This window comes from Leiobunum rupestre, chromosome 1, assembly GCF_980474605.1.
Source record: "Leiobunum rupestre chromosome 1, qqLeiRupe1.1.hap1, whole genome shotgun sequence".
NCBI classification, from domain to species: Eukaryota; Metazoa; Arthropoda; class Arachnida; order Opiliones; family Sclerosomatidae; genus Leiobunum; species Leiobunum rupestre.
Window position 1 is genome coordinate 35,962,399 of NC_143384.1, and position 19,747 is coordinate 35,982,145.

Sequence of the window (19,747 nt, forward strand, 5' to 3'; positions counted from 1 at the left end):
CTTCAGAGTTCTTCAAATCTGATAGTTTTCGCAAGCTTCTATTTACAATCTTGGAAAATTCTTCTCTTGATATTTCTAATAAGAAGAAACACATTTAAGTACTGAATTACCCAATTACTATAATTACTTACTAGTTTTTTCCTTATTGCTTCTTATTGTATTTTTATTTTTCTTGGTTGTTGGGTTTGAAGTTTCCACTACTGTTAGAACATACGATTGGCGAGATTGTATATCTTTCATTATTGTAATAGCATTTTCTTTCTCCGTGCTACATTGAACTTCTAAATTAACGTATTGTTGTTCAACAACACATTCTTCTTTGTCTTCCTCTTCTTGTTCACTAAAATGATAATAAAATATCAATTTGCATATCAGCAATGAGCCAAGGCTTAGACAAAATATTAAAAGCAACTGCTTTTAAAGACTAATTGTTTAAATACATCATTATCAAAATCATTTATTAACCTTCTAGTGTATAAATGTTCAATATGTACGTCCTGGCGTCTATTTTTAATAGCTTTCTGATATCTTAGCGAACCGAACACTCGAGCCATTTTCAATTTTTATTTAATGACCTTGGTAATCCCCAACACTCTGGATGCCGCGAGAGGGTGCCACAGCTGACCAGCTAAGGTGGCGACAGTGGGAACACGTAATTTTGACCAGGTTGCCCGTCCTCTTTAGAATTCAAAGTCCGTGATTAAATAAACATCTCCGAAATTAGTTTTGTAGAAATCAGGTAGAATATTCGTGTTTCAACTTGTACAAAAAATCCTTGTGAATAGAATGAAAAGTAGGCAAAATTTATAGAGACAAAAAATTCCGCCTATTTTTACGATGGCGCTACGCTCGTATGTCCGATATTGTATAGCTCTCGCGTTGCTGAAGCTAAAACAGCGAGTCCGTGATGGGGGAATACAAATTTCTGTTCCAGGTACGCAGTATTCCTAAGAGTTATCTAAGAATAAGGAAGTATATTTTTAACTAATGGTGTCACCCTCGCATACTTCGTCAGCTTTTTAATCACAAAACGTAAACATAGATGGCGATCGTCTGCGCGGGTATCACGAAAAATCAAAAACAGACGACATTTCGATCTAAAATGCGAAGATGGTGTTAACTTGAATTAATTTTTGTTAAATCAAATAATTAGGAATTAATTATCTAATCTAAAGCCTCGAAATTTTTCAGCATTAGAAATAAATTACAAACATAATTTGCAAGAAGAGCTACCGAGTGGCGCTGTTTACGTAAAAATCAATGCAGAGGTGCCATCGATCGATAAGAGTTTACACTCAAGTAAATGATTATCACTTAATCTTGAAACCGTTAGTATTTTACAGCATTTTCACTCTAATCAATCATTTAATCTACGATTAATTTAGAAGTTTAGCGCAAGCATATTTTTAAAATTTGCAATTTTTATAAACTTAAATAGCGACACCGTATTATATAATCCCCCAGATGGAGGTGTATCAGATAAAAATCCATATGTGTATTCGAATTTTATACGTGTAAATGTAAATACAACAGGAATCGTGGTTTACAGAAATATATTAAATATGGACCCAATTGAAATACGCTCTTTCTCTACTTAAATTATTATTTTTTGAAAACTAACTAGTTTGTAAAACTTATTAACATCGACCAAAATTATGCCACATTTTTCAAAATTAAATAAAGGGCCATTTTCAAAAGATTAAAATGTGCTATTTTCAAAAGATTAAAATGTGCTATTTTCAAAAGAAAATAATGTGGTCTTTCCAAACAAAATAATAAGAAATTTTCAAAAGAACATAATGCGTAATTTTCTAAAGAAAAAATGGTAAAATTTTCAAAATAGAATAATAGGTTACTTTCCAAGTAAAACAATAGGTTTCTTTCCAAATAAAATAATAGGTTACTTTCAAAGTAAAATAATAGGTTATTTTCAAAGTAAAATAATGGGATATTTTTTCAAAACAGTACAATAGGTTACTTTCAAATGTAAAATAATAGGTTATTTTCCAAGTAAAATAATGGGATATTTTTTCAAAACAGTACAATAGGTTACTTTCAAATGTAAAATAATAGGTTATTTTCCAAGTAAAATAATGGAATATTTTTCAAAGTCAAGTAATGGGATATTTTTCAAAGTCAAGTAATGGGATATTTATTAAACTAGAATAATAACCCATTTTAAAAATAGAATAATAACCCATTTTCCAAATAGAATAATAGCCCATTTTCAAAATGGAATAATAACCCATTTTCAAAATATAATAATAACCCATTTTCCAAATAGAATAATAACCCATTTTCAAAATAGAATAATAACCCATTTTCCAAATAGAATAATAGCCCATTTTCAAAATAGAATAATAACCCATTTTCAAAATAGAATAATAGCCCATTTTCAAAATAGAATAATAGCCCATTTTCCAAATAGAATAATAGCCCATTTTCCAAATAGAATAATAACCCATTTTCAAAATAGATAATAACCCATTTTCAAATTAGAATAATAGCCCATTTTCAAAATAGAATAATAGCCCATTTTCAAAATAGAATAATAGCCCATTTTCAAAATGGAATAATAACCCATTTTCAAAATAGAATAATAGCCCATTTTCAAAATAGAATAATAACCCATTTTCAAAATAGAATAATAGCCCATTTTCAAAATGGAATAATAGCCCATTTTCAAAATAGAATAATAACCCATTTTCCAAATAGAATAATAGCCCATTTTCCAAATAGAATAATAGCCCATTTTCCAAATAGAATAATAACCCATTTTCAAAATAGAATAATAACCCATTTTCAAAATAGAATAATAGCCCATTTTGAAAATGGAATAATAGCCCATTTTCAAAATAGAATAATAGCCCATTTTCCAAATAGAATAATAACCCCTTTTCAAATTAGAATAATAGCCCATTTTCCAAATAGAATAATAGCCCATTTTCAAAATAGAATAATAGTACATTTTGAAAATGGAATAATAACCCATTTTCAAAATAGAATAATAGCCCATTTTCAAAATAGAATAATAACCCATTTTCAAAATAGAATAATAGCCTATTTTCAAAATAGAATAATAGCCCATTTTCCAAATAGAATAATAGCCCATTTTCCAAATAGAATAATAGCCCATTTTCCAAATAGAATAATAACCCATTTTCAAAATAGAATAATAACAAATTTTCAAATTAGAATAATAGCCCATTTTCAAAATAGAATAATAGCCCATTTTCAAATTAGAATAATAGCCCATTTTCAAAATAGAATAATAGCCCAGTTTCAAAATAGAATAATAGACCATTTTCAAATTAAAATAAAAGGCCATTTTCAAAATAAAAATAAATAAAATAATAAGCTATTTTCAAGTAAATAAAATAGGTAATTTTTAAATATAAAATTGGGAATTTTCTAAATATAAAAATGGGGGATTTTTCAAAAACGAATGGCAATTTTGTAAAAGTCTTAATGGGTAAATGCTCAAAACAAAAAGGTATTTTCTCAAAACTTATAGAACTACTGGCAATTTAAAACATTTAAAAGAAAATGTTCCAAAACTAAAAGGCCATTTCCCAAACCTAATAAACTTAATTATTAATTAAAAAACTTAAGGGAAATTATTTCAAAAAGGCCATTTTCAAAACCTTACTGGCAAATTTTAAAAAAATGAATGGGCAAATGTTCCAAAACTTACAGGCCATTTTTCAAAAACTTATCGTTATTTTAGATTTAATTTAAAAGAAAACAAATTTAAAACTTTCCAAAAGTTGATTTCATCTTTTCCCAAACGGTTTGAAATAAAACAGGGTGACCACTGAAAAAACCCCAAAATATTAATAGGAATATAGGAAATTCAACATTCGATTTATAGGATAATATAGGAGTATTTTCTTTGATAATATAGGAGAATATATGAAAATTTGCATAAATTAAATTTAAATTTGTTTTAATATAAAAGGAACTTCTTTTAAGCAGACGACGATATTCTTAATTCCGTTCAGTGCAGTTCTTTAGAGAAGCAGTTTATAATAATCATAATCAGCTAGGCGAATACCCAAGGCACCACCTTACATTTTATCAAAGGGATTTAGTACATTGAGCGCCATCTGTATTACGAAAAGCGAACTAAGCACGTGGGAAATTCGAAAAAACCGCGCGAAATACAAAATAATAGCTAATTATAGGAAAATAAAGGAAAAATGGTTAAATTATAGGAAAATAAAGGCAAAATGGTTAAATTATAAGAAAATAAAGGAAAAATGGTTAAATTATAGGAAAATAAAGGAAAAATGGTTCAATTATAAGAAAATAAAGGAAAAATTGTTAAATTATAGGAAAATAAAGGAAAAATGGTTAAATTATAGGAAAATAAAGGTAAAATGGTTAAATTATAGGAAAATAAAGAAAAAATGGTTAAATTATAGGAAAATAAAGGAAAAATGGTTAAATTATAGGAAAATAAAGGAAAAATGGTTAAATTATAAGAAAATAAAGGAAAAATTGTTAAATTATAAGAAAATAAAGGAAAAATGGTTAAATTATAGGAAAATAAAAGAAAGCATTGAAATATAGGAAAAATTATAAAATAAAGGAATAATGGTCACCCAGTTAAAATTAACTTTGAAGAAAACGTAATAAAACTGTGGGAAGCAGTGGCGTAGCCAGGAATTGAGTTCGAGGGGGCAAACATAATTGAAAAATGTTATTGAGTACCATACGTTTAGTACTCACATGTTCGGGGGTCGATTCCAAAGTGGCGCAGTTCAGAGTCAGACGAAACTGGGATCGAATGGAAGCTGCGATGAAGCAACGAAATAAGAAGCATCAATTTATAAAATGAAGCATAGACAACCGTTTTTTTTTATTCATCAACAAACTCTGTACAAGTGACCGAACAGAAATCATATAATAAGTATATAGCCTTTTTGATGCATAACGGGTTTCTTTGATCGTGAAAAAGGAGCGCAATGACATCTGGTGGAGTTTATTCAAACTAAATTAGATATATATTTTTCCTTAATATAATTCAAAGGGTTACACTCCATTTTATTTATAGTTTTTAAAGATAAAATAACTTTGCTAAACAATAAGATATAACCATTATTTTTTTAAACATTAGTATACATTTTAATTATTAATTATTCATTATTAATTAATAATTAATTATTTTTTTCTTACAAGGTAGCGTTGTAGCGTTACCAGAACCGGTATATCTAAATTTATTTTATCCTATAGACATGTTGAACATTGATTTTTTTAAACTTGAACTTAGTATTTACAGCTTTTTGTGGGTTTTTATTTAAATCTTTGGTTAAACTAACGCTCTAATATCTTTCTTGTTTATTTCTCATACCCCGATAATACAAAAAAGTTGTCTATTTTTTATTTTTGATAAACACTGGTTTTACATTTTGTACCCGAAACTTTCCAGAAAATTGTGGGTTAATTTCAATTAATTTTTAATTTCGTCTAAGAACTATAGTTTTCAACTATATACTCTATGGTTTGGTTGTATGTACATTTTATACACTTAACTATTTATAATGCTCTAATTTCAAACCTCGCGCATTAGTTAGGTTAGCACTGATAGTTAAGAGAGCCCCTTATGTTCTTAACTATCATTGATTAATTAACCTAACTAATTAAGTGAACCATGTTAGGTATTAATTTGTTGAGCTATAGAGTGTTTTTGTGTGTTTTAAATTACAATGCATTTAAAACGTGATTATGACGCGGGAAACTAATTGTGACCTTAAAATTTTAAATTGGTTTTTGATATAAAAACCAAATTAGGGTTATTTATAATTTCTGTTTTGTTATTTTGCCTTGAGAGTATTGAGCATTCAAGGTGAAAATTGTGGTTATTAAAAATTAAAACGTTCAATTAAAATATTATAAAACTGACAATGTGAGTATTAAACTATTCAAATTCAATTTAATGTAATATAGTTATCTTTAATTTTAGTGATTACTTATATAATTTAAAATTATAATTTTTGGTTTGTAAAAACTACTTATTAGATCATTATTTTCCAGTTAGAGCACTCAAAGTACGTTTTAATAATTTAACGTAACACTAATGTAGCCTTCTAAGACAAAATTTGGGATATTAATATTAAAGCCTTAAAAATTAAGATTTTCGCCTATTAAAATACTTATTTAAATATAATTTTATCGAGCAAATTTAATTAAATTAAGCCAAACACTTTTTGATACTTTTAAGGAAAAAATGAAAAATATATTAAATATTTCTAAACGTTATTCTTAGAAGTTTGAAATATATATACAATTTAACGACAGAGCACCGTGGTTCAAAATTTTCTAAACTAACTAAAATAAAATTTAGCATATTTCTTTGTAAGTTGTATAAAAATGAAATTATGACCTTAGTTAATTCGACTAAATATATATTAAAAAACTATTTAACTAATAAGTTTGGGATCGCATCAATAGTCAACAATGGTTCACCTTAAAAGGTTTAAGTACTTTTTATTTTTTAACATATTGCTATTTAATATATACCTCATATATAACGCCACAAGCTACTGTAGTATATTTAATCACCAACGTTTTGTTTATTTTCGTTATTGGGGAAATAGAATAACATTTAACTTCCTTCGATAAATCTATGACACGAAATCACTCAGGTAAATAGGGTCACATGGAATTTGTTTTCAATTTCATTTTGGTTGAATTAAGTTTTTATAGTTCATTGTTCGATATTATCACTAAAACCATCGCTACACTATTTGGTTGAAATTTCATCAGCATTTTTCTTTTAAATTAAATTTATTTGGGCTTATAATCATGTATATATTTTTTTGTTATATTTGAGTATTTATTTTTCTTATATAGATATTCATTCTTTAAATTTTCAACACGAAAGTTTAATTTAGTTAATTATTTAAGTAGCACTCGAGTCCTCAGCGCCAATTAGATGATATTTAAGTTGTTACGGAAGATTTCGCGTTAGTTTCTTTTGCTTTTTAAATAGTTCTCAAAAAAAACCTTTTAAAAAAAATGAAATACACGCTAACCATTCTAAAACCCTTTTTCAATTTAGTTTTTTTATAAACTAAATTAATAACTTAATAAAAATGTAATAGTTCGTTTGCATTAGTTATCCATTTTATTCCTTAGTATTGTTCGGATTAAATCTGGCTAGGGCGTTTTGGTTGAAATTTGTTTGTTCGTAAAAGATGCAAATTTACATATTCTTCGTGGTTATTACGTTCCTCAACTTACTTTAACTCGTGACAATGTCACAAATGGTCCGCAATTTCACAAGGACGCCAGACTGTCGCGATCACTTTCAGTTTGACCTTTGGACGGCGTTGTTTGCACAGTTAATTTCACCTGTTCCACAGAACTGCCTTTTTTGTGACAATTTAGATATTTAAAATTATTCGTTATCACGTCGCGTTTGATGACAATTTCGACAATTTACACGATAATGTCACGTTTCGTGACAGCCATACGTATATTTCCAGACCACGCGTCGTATTACGAACCACCACAGTGACACGATGTCACATTTTTTTTGGATTTCGAAAAAACCGTACCGCGTTGTCACGAAAAATTCATTCAAGTTTTATTTTTGTTTAATTAGTATTAAAAATATATAAATTGCATTATGTATTAATTTTCGCGCGGTATATCAAAATACGTTACCAAACCGAAGATGCAAATTGTACATGGAAGAATTTGAGGGAACATTTTGTGACACGACGCCATTTTGGTTTCGTGACGAATCGAATTCGTCGAAGGTGTTTGACGAGTCACGGGAAAGATGTAACGACGGATTGATTAGAAGTCAGTTGGTAGAAAGGTCGATTTCACACAATAGTCACGGAAGTCACAAACGTCACGAAAGTGCAAAGACGGTGTTAGATAGTAGTTGACAAGATTAGTCCAGACATGATTAGAGTAAGACAGAGAAAAAAACACAAAAAGAAAAGTAGAATAAGTATGGTTAAATATTTGTGAGAATAGTAGGCTTAATATTACGCAGTTACAAACAAAAACTAGGAAATTATAAATTTAGAAAATTGGGCAATTTCACAATTAAGAAAATTGTTGAATTTAAGAATTCAGAAATTTACTAAATTTAAGAATTAAGAAAATTGGCCAATTTAGGAATTTAGAAAGTTGGCCAATTTAAGAATTTAGAAAGTTGGCCAATTTAAGAATTTAGAAAATTACTAAAGTTGATAATTTAGAAAATTACTAAATTTGATAATTTAGAAAATTACTAAATTTGATAATTTAGAAAATTACTAAATTTGATAATTTAGAAAATTACAAAATTTGATAAATTAGAAAAATACTAAGTTTAAGAATTTAGAAAAATACTAAATTTAAGAATTTAGAAAATTGGCCAGTTTAAGAATGAAGAAAACTGCAAAATTAAAATATTTAGAAAATTACTAAATTTAAGAATTTAAAAAATTACTAAATTTAAGAGTTTTGGAAATGGTTAAATTTAAGAATTTCGAAAGTCGGTAAATTTAAAAAATGAGATTTGAGACATGCAAAAAAATATAGGGTTGTAAATGTTAAACAATGAATGGTTAATTGGGAAATATGTATGCAAAAATGGTTCTTTTTCTTGATTTCTTCTAAACGCTTCGTTCATGGGATATATATATATATATATAAATATATATATATATATATATGTGTATATATATATGTGTTCTGTGCAAAGCCAAGCCATAAGTTGTAAATTGATTAAATACAAGGTGCATTCTATTAGGCGTGATAAACTATAATTTATTTAAATTTTATTTGATTATGTAAAGAAGTAAATTTAATATATTTTTTAAGAAATTAACGTTATATTTAAGGCTGATCCTTTAAATATCTAACTTAAAATTGATTTAGATACACGCAAGAAATCCCTCAAGCGAAGCGTTTCTATAAGCAACAGGGGAGTATCAAAATATAATAATAATAATTTATTATTATTATTATAATTGACTTTTGGCCATAAATAGCCGTTCTATTAATATTTTAAGCTGATATAAAAATATGAAAATACTTGGGTTTAAACAACATGCATCTCAATGGAGTCGAAGCTTTCGAAAGTCAGAACTTAACGAAAAACGCGACAATCTTAAAATCAATATTAAAATAATTTTTAGCTTTAACGATAAATTTTAAAATTTTAGATTAGACGTAGTTTCCGGGTTAAGTCCTGACTTCCGTGACTTGAATCTAAAACTATCTAATATATTTATTTCGAAAAAATGAAAATCAAACATGGAAAATGTGTAATACTTTTTTCGGTTATATAAGGCTTTCTAAAATAACGCCCTCGAACTCTGTTACTGCAAAGCAAAATATCGAATAAGTCCCGGATGGGAAAAATCCACTTCATTTCGAATAAAAAATATTATTTCCAATTACATTAACTTAAATTCAAAAGGAAACACACTCTGATCAATATAAAATATTGCTAATTATAAAAGGTCGCGTTTATTTGAAATTTCAAAATTTCACAACCTCAATTAATAATTTAAATATTTTGGAAAATAAATTAAATTTACAATAAACGCAATGAGTTTACATTTATCCTTAAAAAACACTTACTTTAATAACGATATTATAATTTAGTAACAATTGATTTGAATATTTGTAACACTTGAGGTGGTCAAATATAAATTTCAATGTAACGCCAGAAAAAATATTGTAGTTTGGATGCAATTAAAAAGATGCAAATGGTATTACACTTACATAAAGATTTCAATTAACTTAAGTTATTTAAAAAAAGAAATTTAAGTTACGAAATAATATTTAGCATTCAAATAACCAAATTTCAATCCCATTATCCCTCAATCAAACCAATAATAACATTTTCACAAAAACACACTAAAAATAATAAAGCCGATTCAAAATACACTTTCATAATCGCGAAAAAACATCCGCTGCAAGGCGACATTAACAAATTACCCCATCTAAAAATAAAGCTTATTAATCGCGTTGAAACTATAAAATGAAAGTATAGTCGAGGGAAATACGATAATCGATAATTTATTAAAAAAAATATATCGATTTCGTAGTGGAACAAAAAAAGATAAATCGTCTTTGATGGAGCGAAAGCGAGCTCTGCAGCAGAAAATTAATCTGTCGGCGGGAAAGGTTACCTAAAGGGGCAGAAAGAAACATGGCGCTCTGTTTCCGGTTAAATACAGGGTGTTCACTCACGAACTAGGAACGACAGGATTTTCACCAATTTCTTTTAGCGAAAAATAAACTTTTCTATTTTCAATATTTCGGAAACTAAATCTCCGTTTCTGAGGGATTAAAATTAATATTCAAATATAGACAATTTTGAAAAATTATAAATTTCTAAAAAAAACACATTTTTGTTGATAGGTGCTAAAACAAGTGTGAGAAGTTTCTCGTGTTGGTGTTAGGGCAACAGTGTTCAATTGTTACTTTTAGGTGCTAGACCAAATGAAGTTTAATATTATCGTTTTAGGTGCTAGACCAAATGAAGTTGAATTTTCTCCATTTATGTGCTAGACCATAAGAATGTCAATTTTCCTTTTTTAGGTGCTACACCAAAAGTGTGCCAATAGGTGCTAGACCCAAAGTGTGTATTTTCTCTTTTTGGTGCTAGAACAATACTGCGTTAATTTCACCGTCTAGGTGCTAGACCAAAAGTGTAAATTGTTTCGTTTAGGTGCTAGACCAAAGGTATAAATTTTATCGTTTAAGTGCTAGAACAAAAATGCGTTAATTTCATCGTCTAGGTGCTGGATCAAAAGTGTAAATTTTTTCGTTTATATGCTAGACCAAAAGTGTGTCAATTTTCTATGCTAGGTGCTAAATGTGGTTGCAAACCGTTAAGTATTTCGGTATTTGATTTAGCTATAACATAAATTCTTCGTTACCTCTAATTGTCGCCTTAATCAATAACCCCTATATTTAAAATCTGCAAACAAACTTTTAAAAACTTAACTGTTGCTAAATATTCCAGGTGATTGGAATTTTTTCCCATTGTGTTATTTTAAAGAAAAAATTATATATATAATCGCGGACATACTTGCAAAAGAGTTATATTTTGCAGCGCGCGCTGCTAAATATTTCAATATAGAAGGGCTCGTTGAAATTCGCACGCACCTCCTGAAAGAAAAAAATGCGCGCCCTACTAACGTAACTATTTTATTCAGTGACTCGCGCATGCGCGTCGGGCAGGAAAGAAAATAGAACGGAATTTATTGAAGCGCCTGTTATCTAAATTACCAACAAAATAAGTAAAATGTAGTTATTTAGGAACAACCCTGTATTCGTTCCTAGATGGCGGTATTAAACTATTTTTCGTAACAGTAAGAAACAACGTTTTATCGTCTTTATAAATTGGCAAACGGTTTGCTTTGAAATAAATGGTTTATGTTGTCATCGGTTTTTTTTTTGAGAGACGACAACAATGTTTGTTTTAAATTTAATGAATAGTCCGGGGGGGGAGGGGGGGCAACGGGACGGGTCGGGACCAACAAAGAACTGTCGACAAATTTTGAATATTAAGCGTAGTTCCGTCCCCCCCCCCCCCTCTACTGACTTGGCCGCGCGTGCAGGAAGTGTATTTTGGGGCGAGACTAATGACTGTGTTAGGGTTTGTAACGAATCGGGGTCGGCGGGTTGATGGCTTGTGAAGTCGCTGTCTGTCTGACGATGATACGATTGTATTAATGGATCGAGCGTGACAGATGATTTATTACGCCCGTTACGAATGGGTGAGTTGGCCATCATTTTGCGAAGGTGTTTGGGCATGTGAGAAAAGGCATATTTACTTTGTAGCCGTGTGGAAACGTTTACGAAATTCATCATTAAAATAAATATTTAAAATTGATTGCGTAGTATATTTATTTGTAAAACTTTAATTTAGTATTATTATATAATATTTCACTAATGAAAACCCATAATGTTAATAGGGGATTTCGTACTAAAATTTCAAACAATAAATGAAATAGAGATAAATCGACCAAGTTTCCTACTAAAATGCTGGATTATTTTCCTAATTTACGATAAAACTCTCCTACATCTTAAGGTAATAGGGGGTTTCTTGCTAAATTTTCGATTTGGGTACATTTGTTCGAATTTCATTCGTCCGAACGGTATTACAAATGTCCAAATGATCATTTGTCCGAATGCCGGAAAACAGGATCGTCGGTCCGAAAACGTATTTCATTTGCCCGAAAAATGTATCACAACTTTTGTTGGTGATTTAGTCGTTTAATTTGTTTTAACTTTACGGGCGAATTTCATTTGTTCGAATAATTGTTTGTCCGTTTTTTCGAACATTAAGATTTTTTTTTAATATTGTTAATATAAGAAAATAGTAACATTCACGTGAACCTAACCTAACCTAAAATATCCACAACATTGATCGATATTAATACGAATATGAAGTAAAATATACAATACATAGATATAGCAGCAATTAAGAAAAAACAACTTGAACAAACAACGATATTTACAATGTATTTTTTTATTTTTAATTCTTGCACTAAAAAAAATCCGGACCAAAAAAAAAACAGCAATAAGAAATACTAATTTAGCGACAGAATTCGGACAAGTGATGCTACCGATTCGGACGAATGAAACAAACTAGTTGTCCAATTCGAACAATTGAAACATTAGTTAATTCGGCGGTTCGGACGAATGAAATTCGAACATTTGTTCAACCGTTCGGACGATTGAAATTCGAACAAATGTACCTACCCCAAATTTTCAAACCACATTTGCCGGTAATTGCTAATTTTCTTTCTAAGATGCTTTCTAAGATTTTTTTCTTATTTACGATGAAAATGTTAGTAGTGAAATAGAGATAAACTTACTGAGTTTCCTTCTAATATGCTTGATTATTTTCCTTAACTTACGATGAAACTTAATAGGGATTTTCTTACTAAAATTTCAAACGAAAATTTTCGGTAGTAGCGATAGAGGGAAGAATCTACCGAGCAATGTTGGCTTCACATTGAACAGTGGTGTAATGTGGGTGGAACACTTCTACAGGGGTTAGTAGATCAAAAATAGGTCTTATTTATTAATGTTCGACAACATGTAAATTGGCAATGATTTAAATTATTTTTGTACCAGTTACTTAAACAAAATTTTTAAATTTTAATTTAGATAATATTCGTAATTAATTTAAACATAGCCAGCCCTGAGAAAGGAACGGCTTGTTTTCAATTCGAACCGAACCTTTCAAAGCAATTTTTCCCTTTCAGCCCGAAAAAAAAGGAGAGGGAGCTTTAGGTCTTATTAATAGATGGCGTAATGTAGGTTTCAATTCGAATCACTCATCGTCTTACGAGAGCTGCGCCATCTCGGGGAAAGAAACGAAGCCTATAACGGACTTCCAATTCCATTTCTGGCATTTCTATTTCATTTTTTATTTCCCCAAAAGGCGGCCGCTATCTGTTAAATCCGATATTTACCGAGAAACACAGGCGGGTAATCACCCCGAATATAAATGCTTCTGAAATGTCCAATTCATATTTCCGATACGGAGTTTTTGTTTTGTTATTTTTAACTATAAACCGATGAGAAATATTGGTTCAAGAACTATTAATAACTAGGCAAGAATTAACGACTTTTGGGGGGAAAATACCAGATATTTCATTTTGTCAACTCGGACTGCGGAACGAATTATTTATTAAAAATTGGTCCCGGAAATTTTATTTTTTAACGGGAATTTAAACTTGAAAAATTTAGGTTTATGGATTTTAAAAAATTAAGATAATTTTGGACGATTTTTATCGTTACAGACGGGCAAGTCACTCTGCTTTAGGGTAATCTAATAATCATGATAAAATTATAAAAAATGTAATCATGATTTAATAATTTCAATCTCTAGTAAACCATTTCAATCCAAATTTCATCAATTCAATCTCGATTCCATCAAATTAAATCTTGATTTCATCAAATTAAATCTCGATTTCATCAAATTAAATCTCAATTTCATCAAATTAAATCTCGATTTCATCAAATTAAATCTCAATTTCATCAAATTAAATCTCAATTTCATCAAATTAAATTTCAATTTCATCAAATTAAATTTCAATTTCATCAAATTAAATTTCAATTTCATCAAATTAAATTTCAATTTCATCAAATTAAATTTCAATTTCATCAAATTAAATAATAATAATTAATAATAATATAATCAATTCAATCACGATTTATTCAATTCCGTAACGATTTAATAATCAGCTAGGCTAGGCTAATACCCAAGGCACCACCTTAGGCCTAAGTCGTCAAGCGACTTTTGAAGCCTTTAATTCAGGTGGCCGGGTTACAATGCGTAGGAGGGTGGTGGCAAGCCCTGCATGCCACGCGATCGAGCCAACAGCTCCCTACACTAACTATTACCGTTAACCTCAACAAGTTTTTATGGAAGGGGAAACCGAAGAACTCGGGGGAAAACCCCTTAAACCAGTGGGGAGAGAACTTGCAAACTCAACGCAGAAGGAGTTGTTCCAAGTTTTCACCCAGTGCCACAAGCTGGGATCGAACCCGGCTCCTCTTAATTTTGATTTCCTCATTTCAAACTCAATCTCATCATTTCATGCTCAATTTCATCGTTTGTATCTCGATTTAACAATTGCAATTACGATTTAATCAAATCAATAGCGATTTCATCACTTCAAATACACCTAAATCTTTCCAATGTTAATTCAATAATTCAAATTTAAATTTAACCAATTCAATAACGATTAAATCATTCAAATTTTAATAAATCTTTTAACCGTGATTTAATCCTAATAACGATTATGGTGAATTGCCCCTAGATACTGTGTTGAAGAAGTGTTCGTATCAATGAAACATTCATGAAAGCTATGTCTCATAATAATGATTTCTCCATATATTGAAATTCATTTGAAACATGATGTACCTTCTAAATACGTTTTGGATTAAACAAATTCCCGAGGCAAAGTATATATATTAGGGGACTATCGCATCCGAAGTATAAGGTTTTGTAAAAAAAAATATTCTTATTCAAAGTTTTGCTATAAGTCGACAATTTCCTTGAAAGTTAATTTCTTGTTTATAGGCCTTAATTTTACTCTTAAAGCAAATATTTTCGTTAATCTTGGTTTTTAAACATCATTTTCTAATTAAAGGGGAACGGCTAAGCTTTTCCAAATATCGCCTTATTCGCATTTCAAAAGATCAACAAGACGTTCAATATACTTACACGTACCTTATTTTGTCTTGAAAAATTAGTTTTTGGCCTAAAAAGTTGAAACGCAAAATAACGCCAAGTATTTGGGTTTGAATTTTCGTCGCCATCTTAAGGTGTATCGCCGGCGCCAGCAGCACCTTAGTGGGCAATTTGCAAACTTTCCTAACTTTTAAAATCGCGCAATTCAGGCTTAGGTCTCGTATAACTGGAACGCGCCGCGCGTGCAAAACAAATCTTTCGCGTCTTCAGCAGCGCGTGCTTTTATGTTGTCTTCTGTCTCACCGATTTCTCACCAGGAGTCTCAGCGGACGCGCGCTTTTCAATTTCCCGAAATTCCTTTATTTTATTAAAAATTAACCACTTAATATTTTTTTATGCGGTTTTCGCCATAAATTTTAGTTTTTAATGGGCTATAGGGCTATCTAACTGGTTAAAACTTGACCGCTCCCCTTTAATAATTCAAAATGGTTTGCAAGGTTATCAATTTTGCATTCAAGGCTTTTTTGGACGTAGAAACCTTTTGGGAAAACGTGGTTACAAACCGAGTTGCTCCGTGTGAATTGATAAATAATTTCCACAACATTTTGGCTACACAAAAGCTTTTGTTGTAAAATTTTTTTTGAATAACAGTACTGAGGTTTATTAGTTTCAAATATTTAAAGCAAATGGCGGCACCTGTATTATGAAAAGGCCCCTGTTATTAGAGATGGCCATGACTCTATCCGATTCTTCGAAAAACGTGACTTTACTGGAGAGCGTGGTGCCATCTATTTAGGACAAAGGAAGCTAAAATTCAAAATAGCCAAATGATAACGTCGTCAGAGACCCATTATAGAGTATTATAGTTAGACAACTTATACTCTATTTAGTGGGTTTTAACCTAAATTATATATCCCATGTAAAAATATTGTATATAATTGCTGTAATTTATGTTATTGACCAATTTAAAAACGATGCAATCAAAGCAATGGGTACCTATAAGTACCGCCTTTCTTCTCGACGCTAGCGACATCTATTGAAAAAAGAGCTACTTCACGTCGACCAGTCACTTGCTTTAATTCTACTACTTTTAGTGCGCATCTTTTGATTACGCAAAGATGATTTTTTTAAGTAATTTTCATATTTAAAGACAGATCATCATAATTTGACCAACAATGAGTTTTGTGTGTCCAAAAACACGTAGCGGAAATATTTCCTACATTTACACGGCGAATTATGTTGGCCAACAATGTCTTAGAATAGACTTAGATACCAAGAATGGAAGGTTGTGAAAGGGTAGGCAAACATTTCCAATCAAGATTAAATTTACATAGAAAAGCCCTTCGGTACGACTTCAATTCAATTTATCCTCCCCGAAAAAAGGAGAAGAATTCCGACGAAAAGAAACGGCTTTGTCTTCGAGAACGATTTAAATCAGGCACCGAAATGTAGATGGCGCCACCGAGACAAAAACCCGAAGCCAGCCTTCCCTCACGCGTCGCGTTTAAACAGCGCTCAATTCCGACATCGTATGGTAATTGCCACTAATTCCAGGGCCAATGTACGTCCATTCGCCGAACCAATAATTCTATACTAGACAAGCGCGTGTTACCCCAGGCTTACCCGTCGCGATGGTATAGTTTAAAACGACGTAAACCGTACCCCTTTTCGAGCCTAGCTCGGGGAATAGCGGGTTAAGTGGACGTTTAGGGTGGTTAAACAAATTCGGAGAGAGTGAAAAGCGAGGAGAAGTTTCTAGGAATTGTCTAGTTGCGGAGGCTGGACAATTCCCGGGGGTCTTTGGGGGTCTCTCGGGGCGGGCGGATTGGAGGCAATTCCCCTTTGTTCCATTTGACGAATTTCTCGCGACACGGGCCAAATAAACGGCCGTTTAAAGAGTACCCTCATTAACGTCAATCGACGCCGGTAGATGGCGTTGGAGGGAAACTGCTTCCGTCAAAGTGGGATCACCCGAAATATAGCCAACAAATAACATTTTTAACCTTGCTTAGTCGTGTACCACGAAATCGGTTACGTCAAACGTTTTATTAACGTTAAATTTAACCGTTGAATGTACTAAAAGGTCGACTAACTATAAACGTAAAAACTACTAAAAACCAAATATGGAAGAAACTACTAAGAAACAATTTCAGGCGTAGGAACAACTAAATTCCGATTATAGGCAGACATAGAAACTACTAAAAATTATAGGCAGACATAGAACCTACTTAAAATTATAGGCAGACATAGAAACCACTAACAAATTATAGACTGACATAGAAACTACTAAAAAATTTATATACAGACACCTAAAACCCAATTACAGACGTAAACTACTATAAACCAATTTTAGACGAAGAAACTACCAAAGAACAATTTTAGACGTAGAAACTACCAAAGAACAATTTTAGACGTAGAAACTACCAAAGAACAATTTTAGACGTAGAAACTACCAAAGAACAATTTTAGATTTAGAAACTACCAAAGAACAATTTTAGATGTAGAAACTACCAAAGAACAATTTTAGACTTACAAACTACTGAAGACCAATTTTAGACGTAGAAACTACTAAAAACCCATACCAGAACTAGAGTCTACTAAAAATTAATATTACTCGTCGAAACTACTAAAAATTAATATTACTCGTCGAAACTACTAAAAGCCTAGTATAGACGTAGAAACTACTAAAAACTTCACAGTAATCACCGTTAAAAACTACGATGGAGATTATTTGTATGACCTATCATGGACCAAGAAATGTTAATATAAAAATGGAAACGCTGAAGCGGTCATATTAAGTGGCAGCTACTTAACTTTGACCAAGATTTGCCCAAAATAAACTAAACTCTGACGTCATATTATTTTCCCCAGTATAAAGTAACGAGTTCCTTAAAAGATGGTTTAGTCCACGGCCTTCAAAAACGCCTTATGAACACCACACAAAATACAAAAGCGTAAACCATATATACAAGCAACAACACTGAACTACGGCAACTATTGTAGCGACATCTTGTTTCTGGCCGCCACATTTTCCGTGCCGATCCCGCCCTCTATCGGAATTGGCGCGAAAGAAACGGATATATCGATCAGATTTGGCGCAAATTTAACGCGAGGAGGCGGCACTATCGCGTCGGTGGGAGACAGTTCAACGGAAGACTTCAATATATCTGATTAAAAAAATAGAATGGAACAATTTCCGACTACCCCAGAACGACGGGCAACGTTATCAGATTGCAACCGACCGAGGCTTAGGGTACTATTTTTTCCCCTCGCATATTCATTCATTGACGATTTTTTCAGCATACTACCAATAGAACTTTCGAATTTTTTGGGAGGCTGGTAATTTTAAAACGTGCCTTGAATTAAATGTTTCTTTACAAATACAATTTCCTTATAATAAAGATAGATTTTTGAATCATCGATTGTCGATAAAAACGAAATTAAGGAGCTACATCAAAAATAGGGGTCTTATTTCCCCAAAATGTCCCAGATCCGTTTGGGGTGGAATAAATAACTCGATATTACAATATTTAACAATATACGCTTAATTTATTGGACTAATATTATTTTAAATAAGTGTGGAAAAAACGAACGATATTTGGAAATTTTTTTAACATTATTATTTTATGATATTTGAATAATATTTTTAAAATGAAGTCGATTTTAATGATTATTTTTAGACTACGAGTTCGGCTTAACCGCGGGTCGATTTCGAATCCCGAAAGCGTTAAAACTAATCATATATATATTGTATACGCTCACTGAAATTTTAGTCCAATAAATTAAAATTATAGAAAAAAAATTAAGATTATAGACAAATAAATTAAAATTATGGACAAATAAATTAAATTTGAGTCAAATAAATTAAATTTGAGTCAAATAAATTAAAATTAAAGACAAATAAATTAAAACTAAGGACAAATAAATTAAAATTATGGACAAATAAATTAAAATTATAGACAAATAAATTAAAATTAAGGACAAATAAATTAAAACTAAGTACAAATAAAATTCGTCCAAATAATCTAAATATTGATACCTCAAATAAAATAAACAATTTTGCCCCAAATAAAATTAAACATTCAAACCTATTAAAATCAAACTTTCGGTCCAATTAAAATCAAACTTTCTGTCCAATTAAAATCAAACTTTCTGTCCAATTAAAATCAAACTTTCGGTCCCATTAAAATCAAACTTTCTGTCCAATTAAAATCAAACTTTCGGTCCAATTAAAATCAAACTTTCACTACAAGTTCATAAAAAATCAAAAATGGAGTTCAAATAAATTGAAAATTTTAGGCAAGAACAAGCCAATAGTTTAGTACAAAAAATTTTAAAATTTTACTTCCATACAAGTTAAAATTTTGGTTAAAAAACAAGGCTTAAGATGATTTATTAATGAAGTGCAATGCGCTTGTTAATTATCAAGATTGATAAAAGAAAATTCTAAAATATATCAAAATGTATTTTATTTTAAGCAAAATAAAATAAAAAAATTGTAGAAATTAAATTAAATTTTAAACCAAACGTTTCTGACACGAATAAATATTTAATGCCCAATTTACCCCGTCA

General features: G+C 30.5%; 1 protein-coding gene across 3 annotated transcripts in view; it reads right to left on the reverse strand.

Moving 5' to 3' along the window:
- Positions 1-223: 223 nt before the first annotated feature.
- Positions 224-19,747, reverse strand: part of LOC149962227 (metabotropic glutamate receptor-like) — a 331,639-nt gene continuing 312,115 nt past the window's right edge. The window contains exons 15-16 of one of the 3 annotated variants that reach the window (XM_090179170.1): positions 4,732-4,796; positions 224-340 (exon numbers count right to left, since the gene is read on the reverse strand). In XM_090179170.1, coding sequence (XP_090035296.1) covers positions 338-340; positions 4,732-4,796 — 68 coding nt within the window. In that variant the 3' untranslated portion in view covers positions 224-337. Of the gene's footprint in view, positions 341-4,731; positions 4,797-7,033; positions 7,374-9,279; positions 9,330-19,747 lie in introns of those variants that run through there. The other 2 variants (XM_090179175.1, XM_090179168.1) reach the window with 2 other exon arrangements.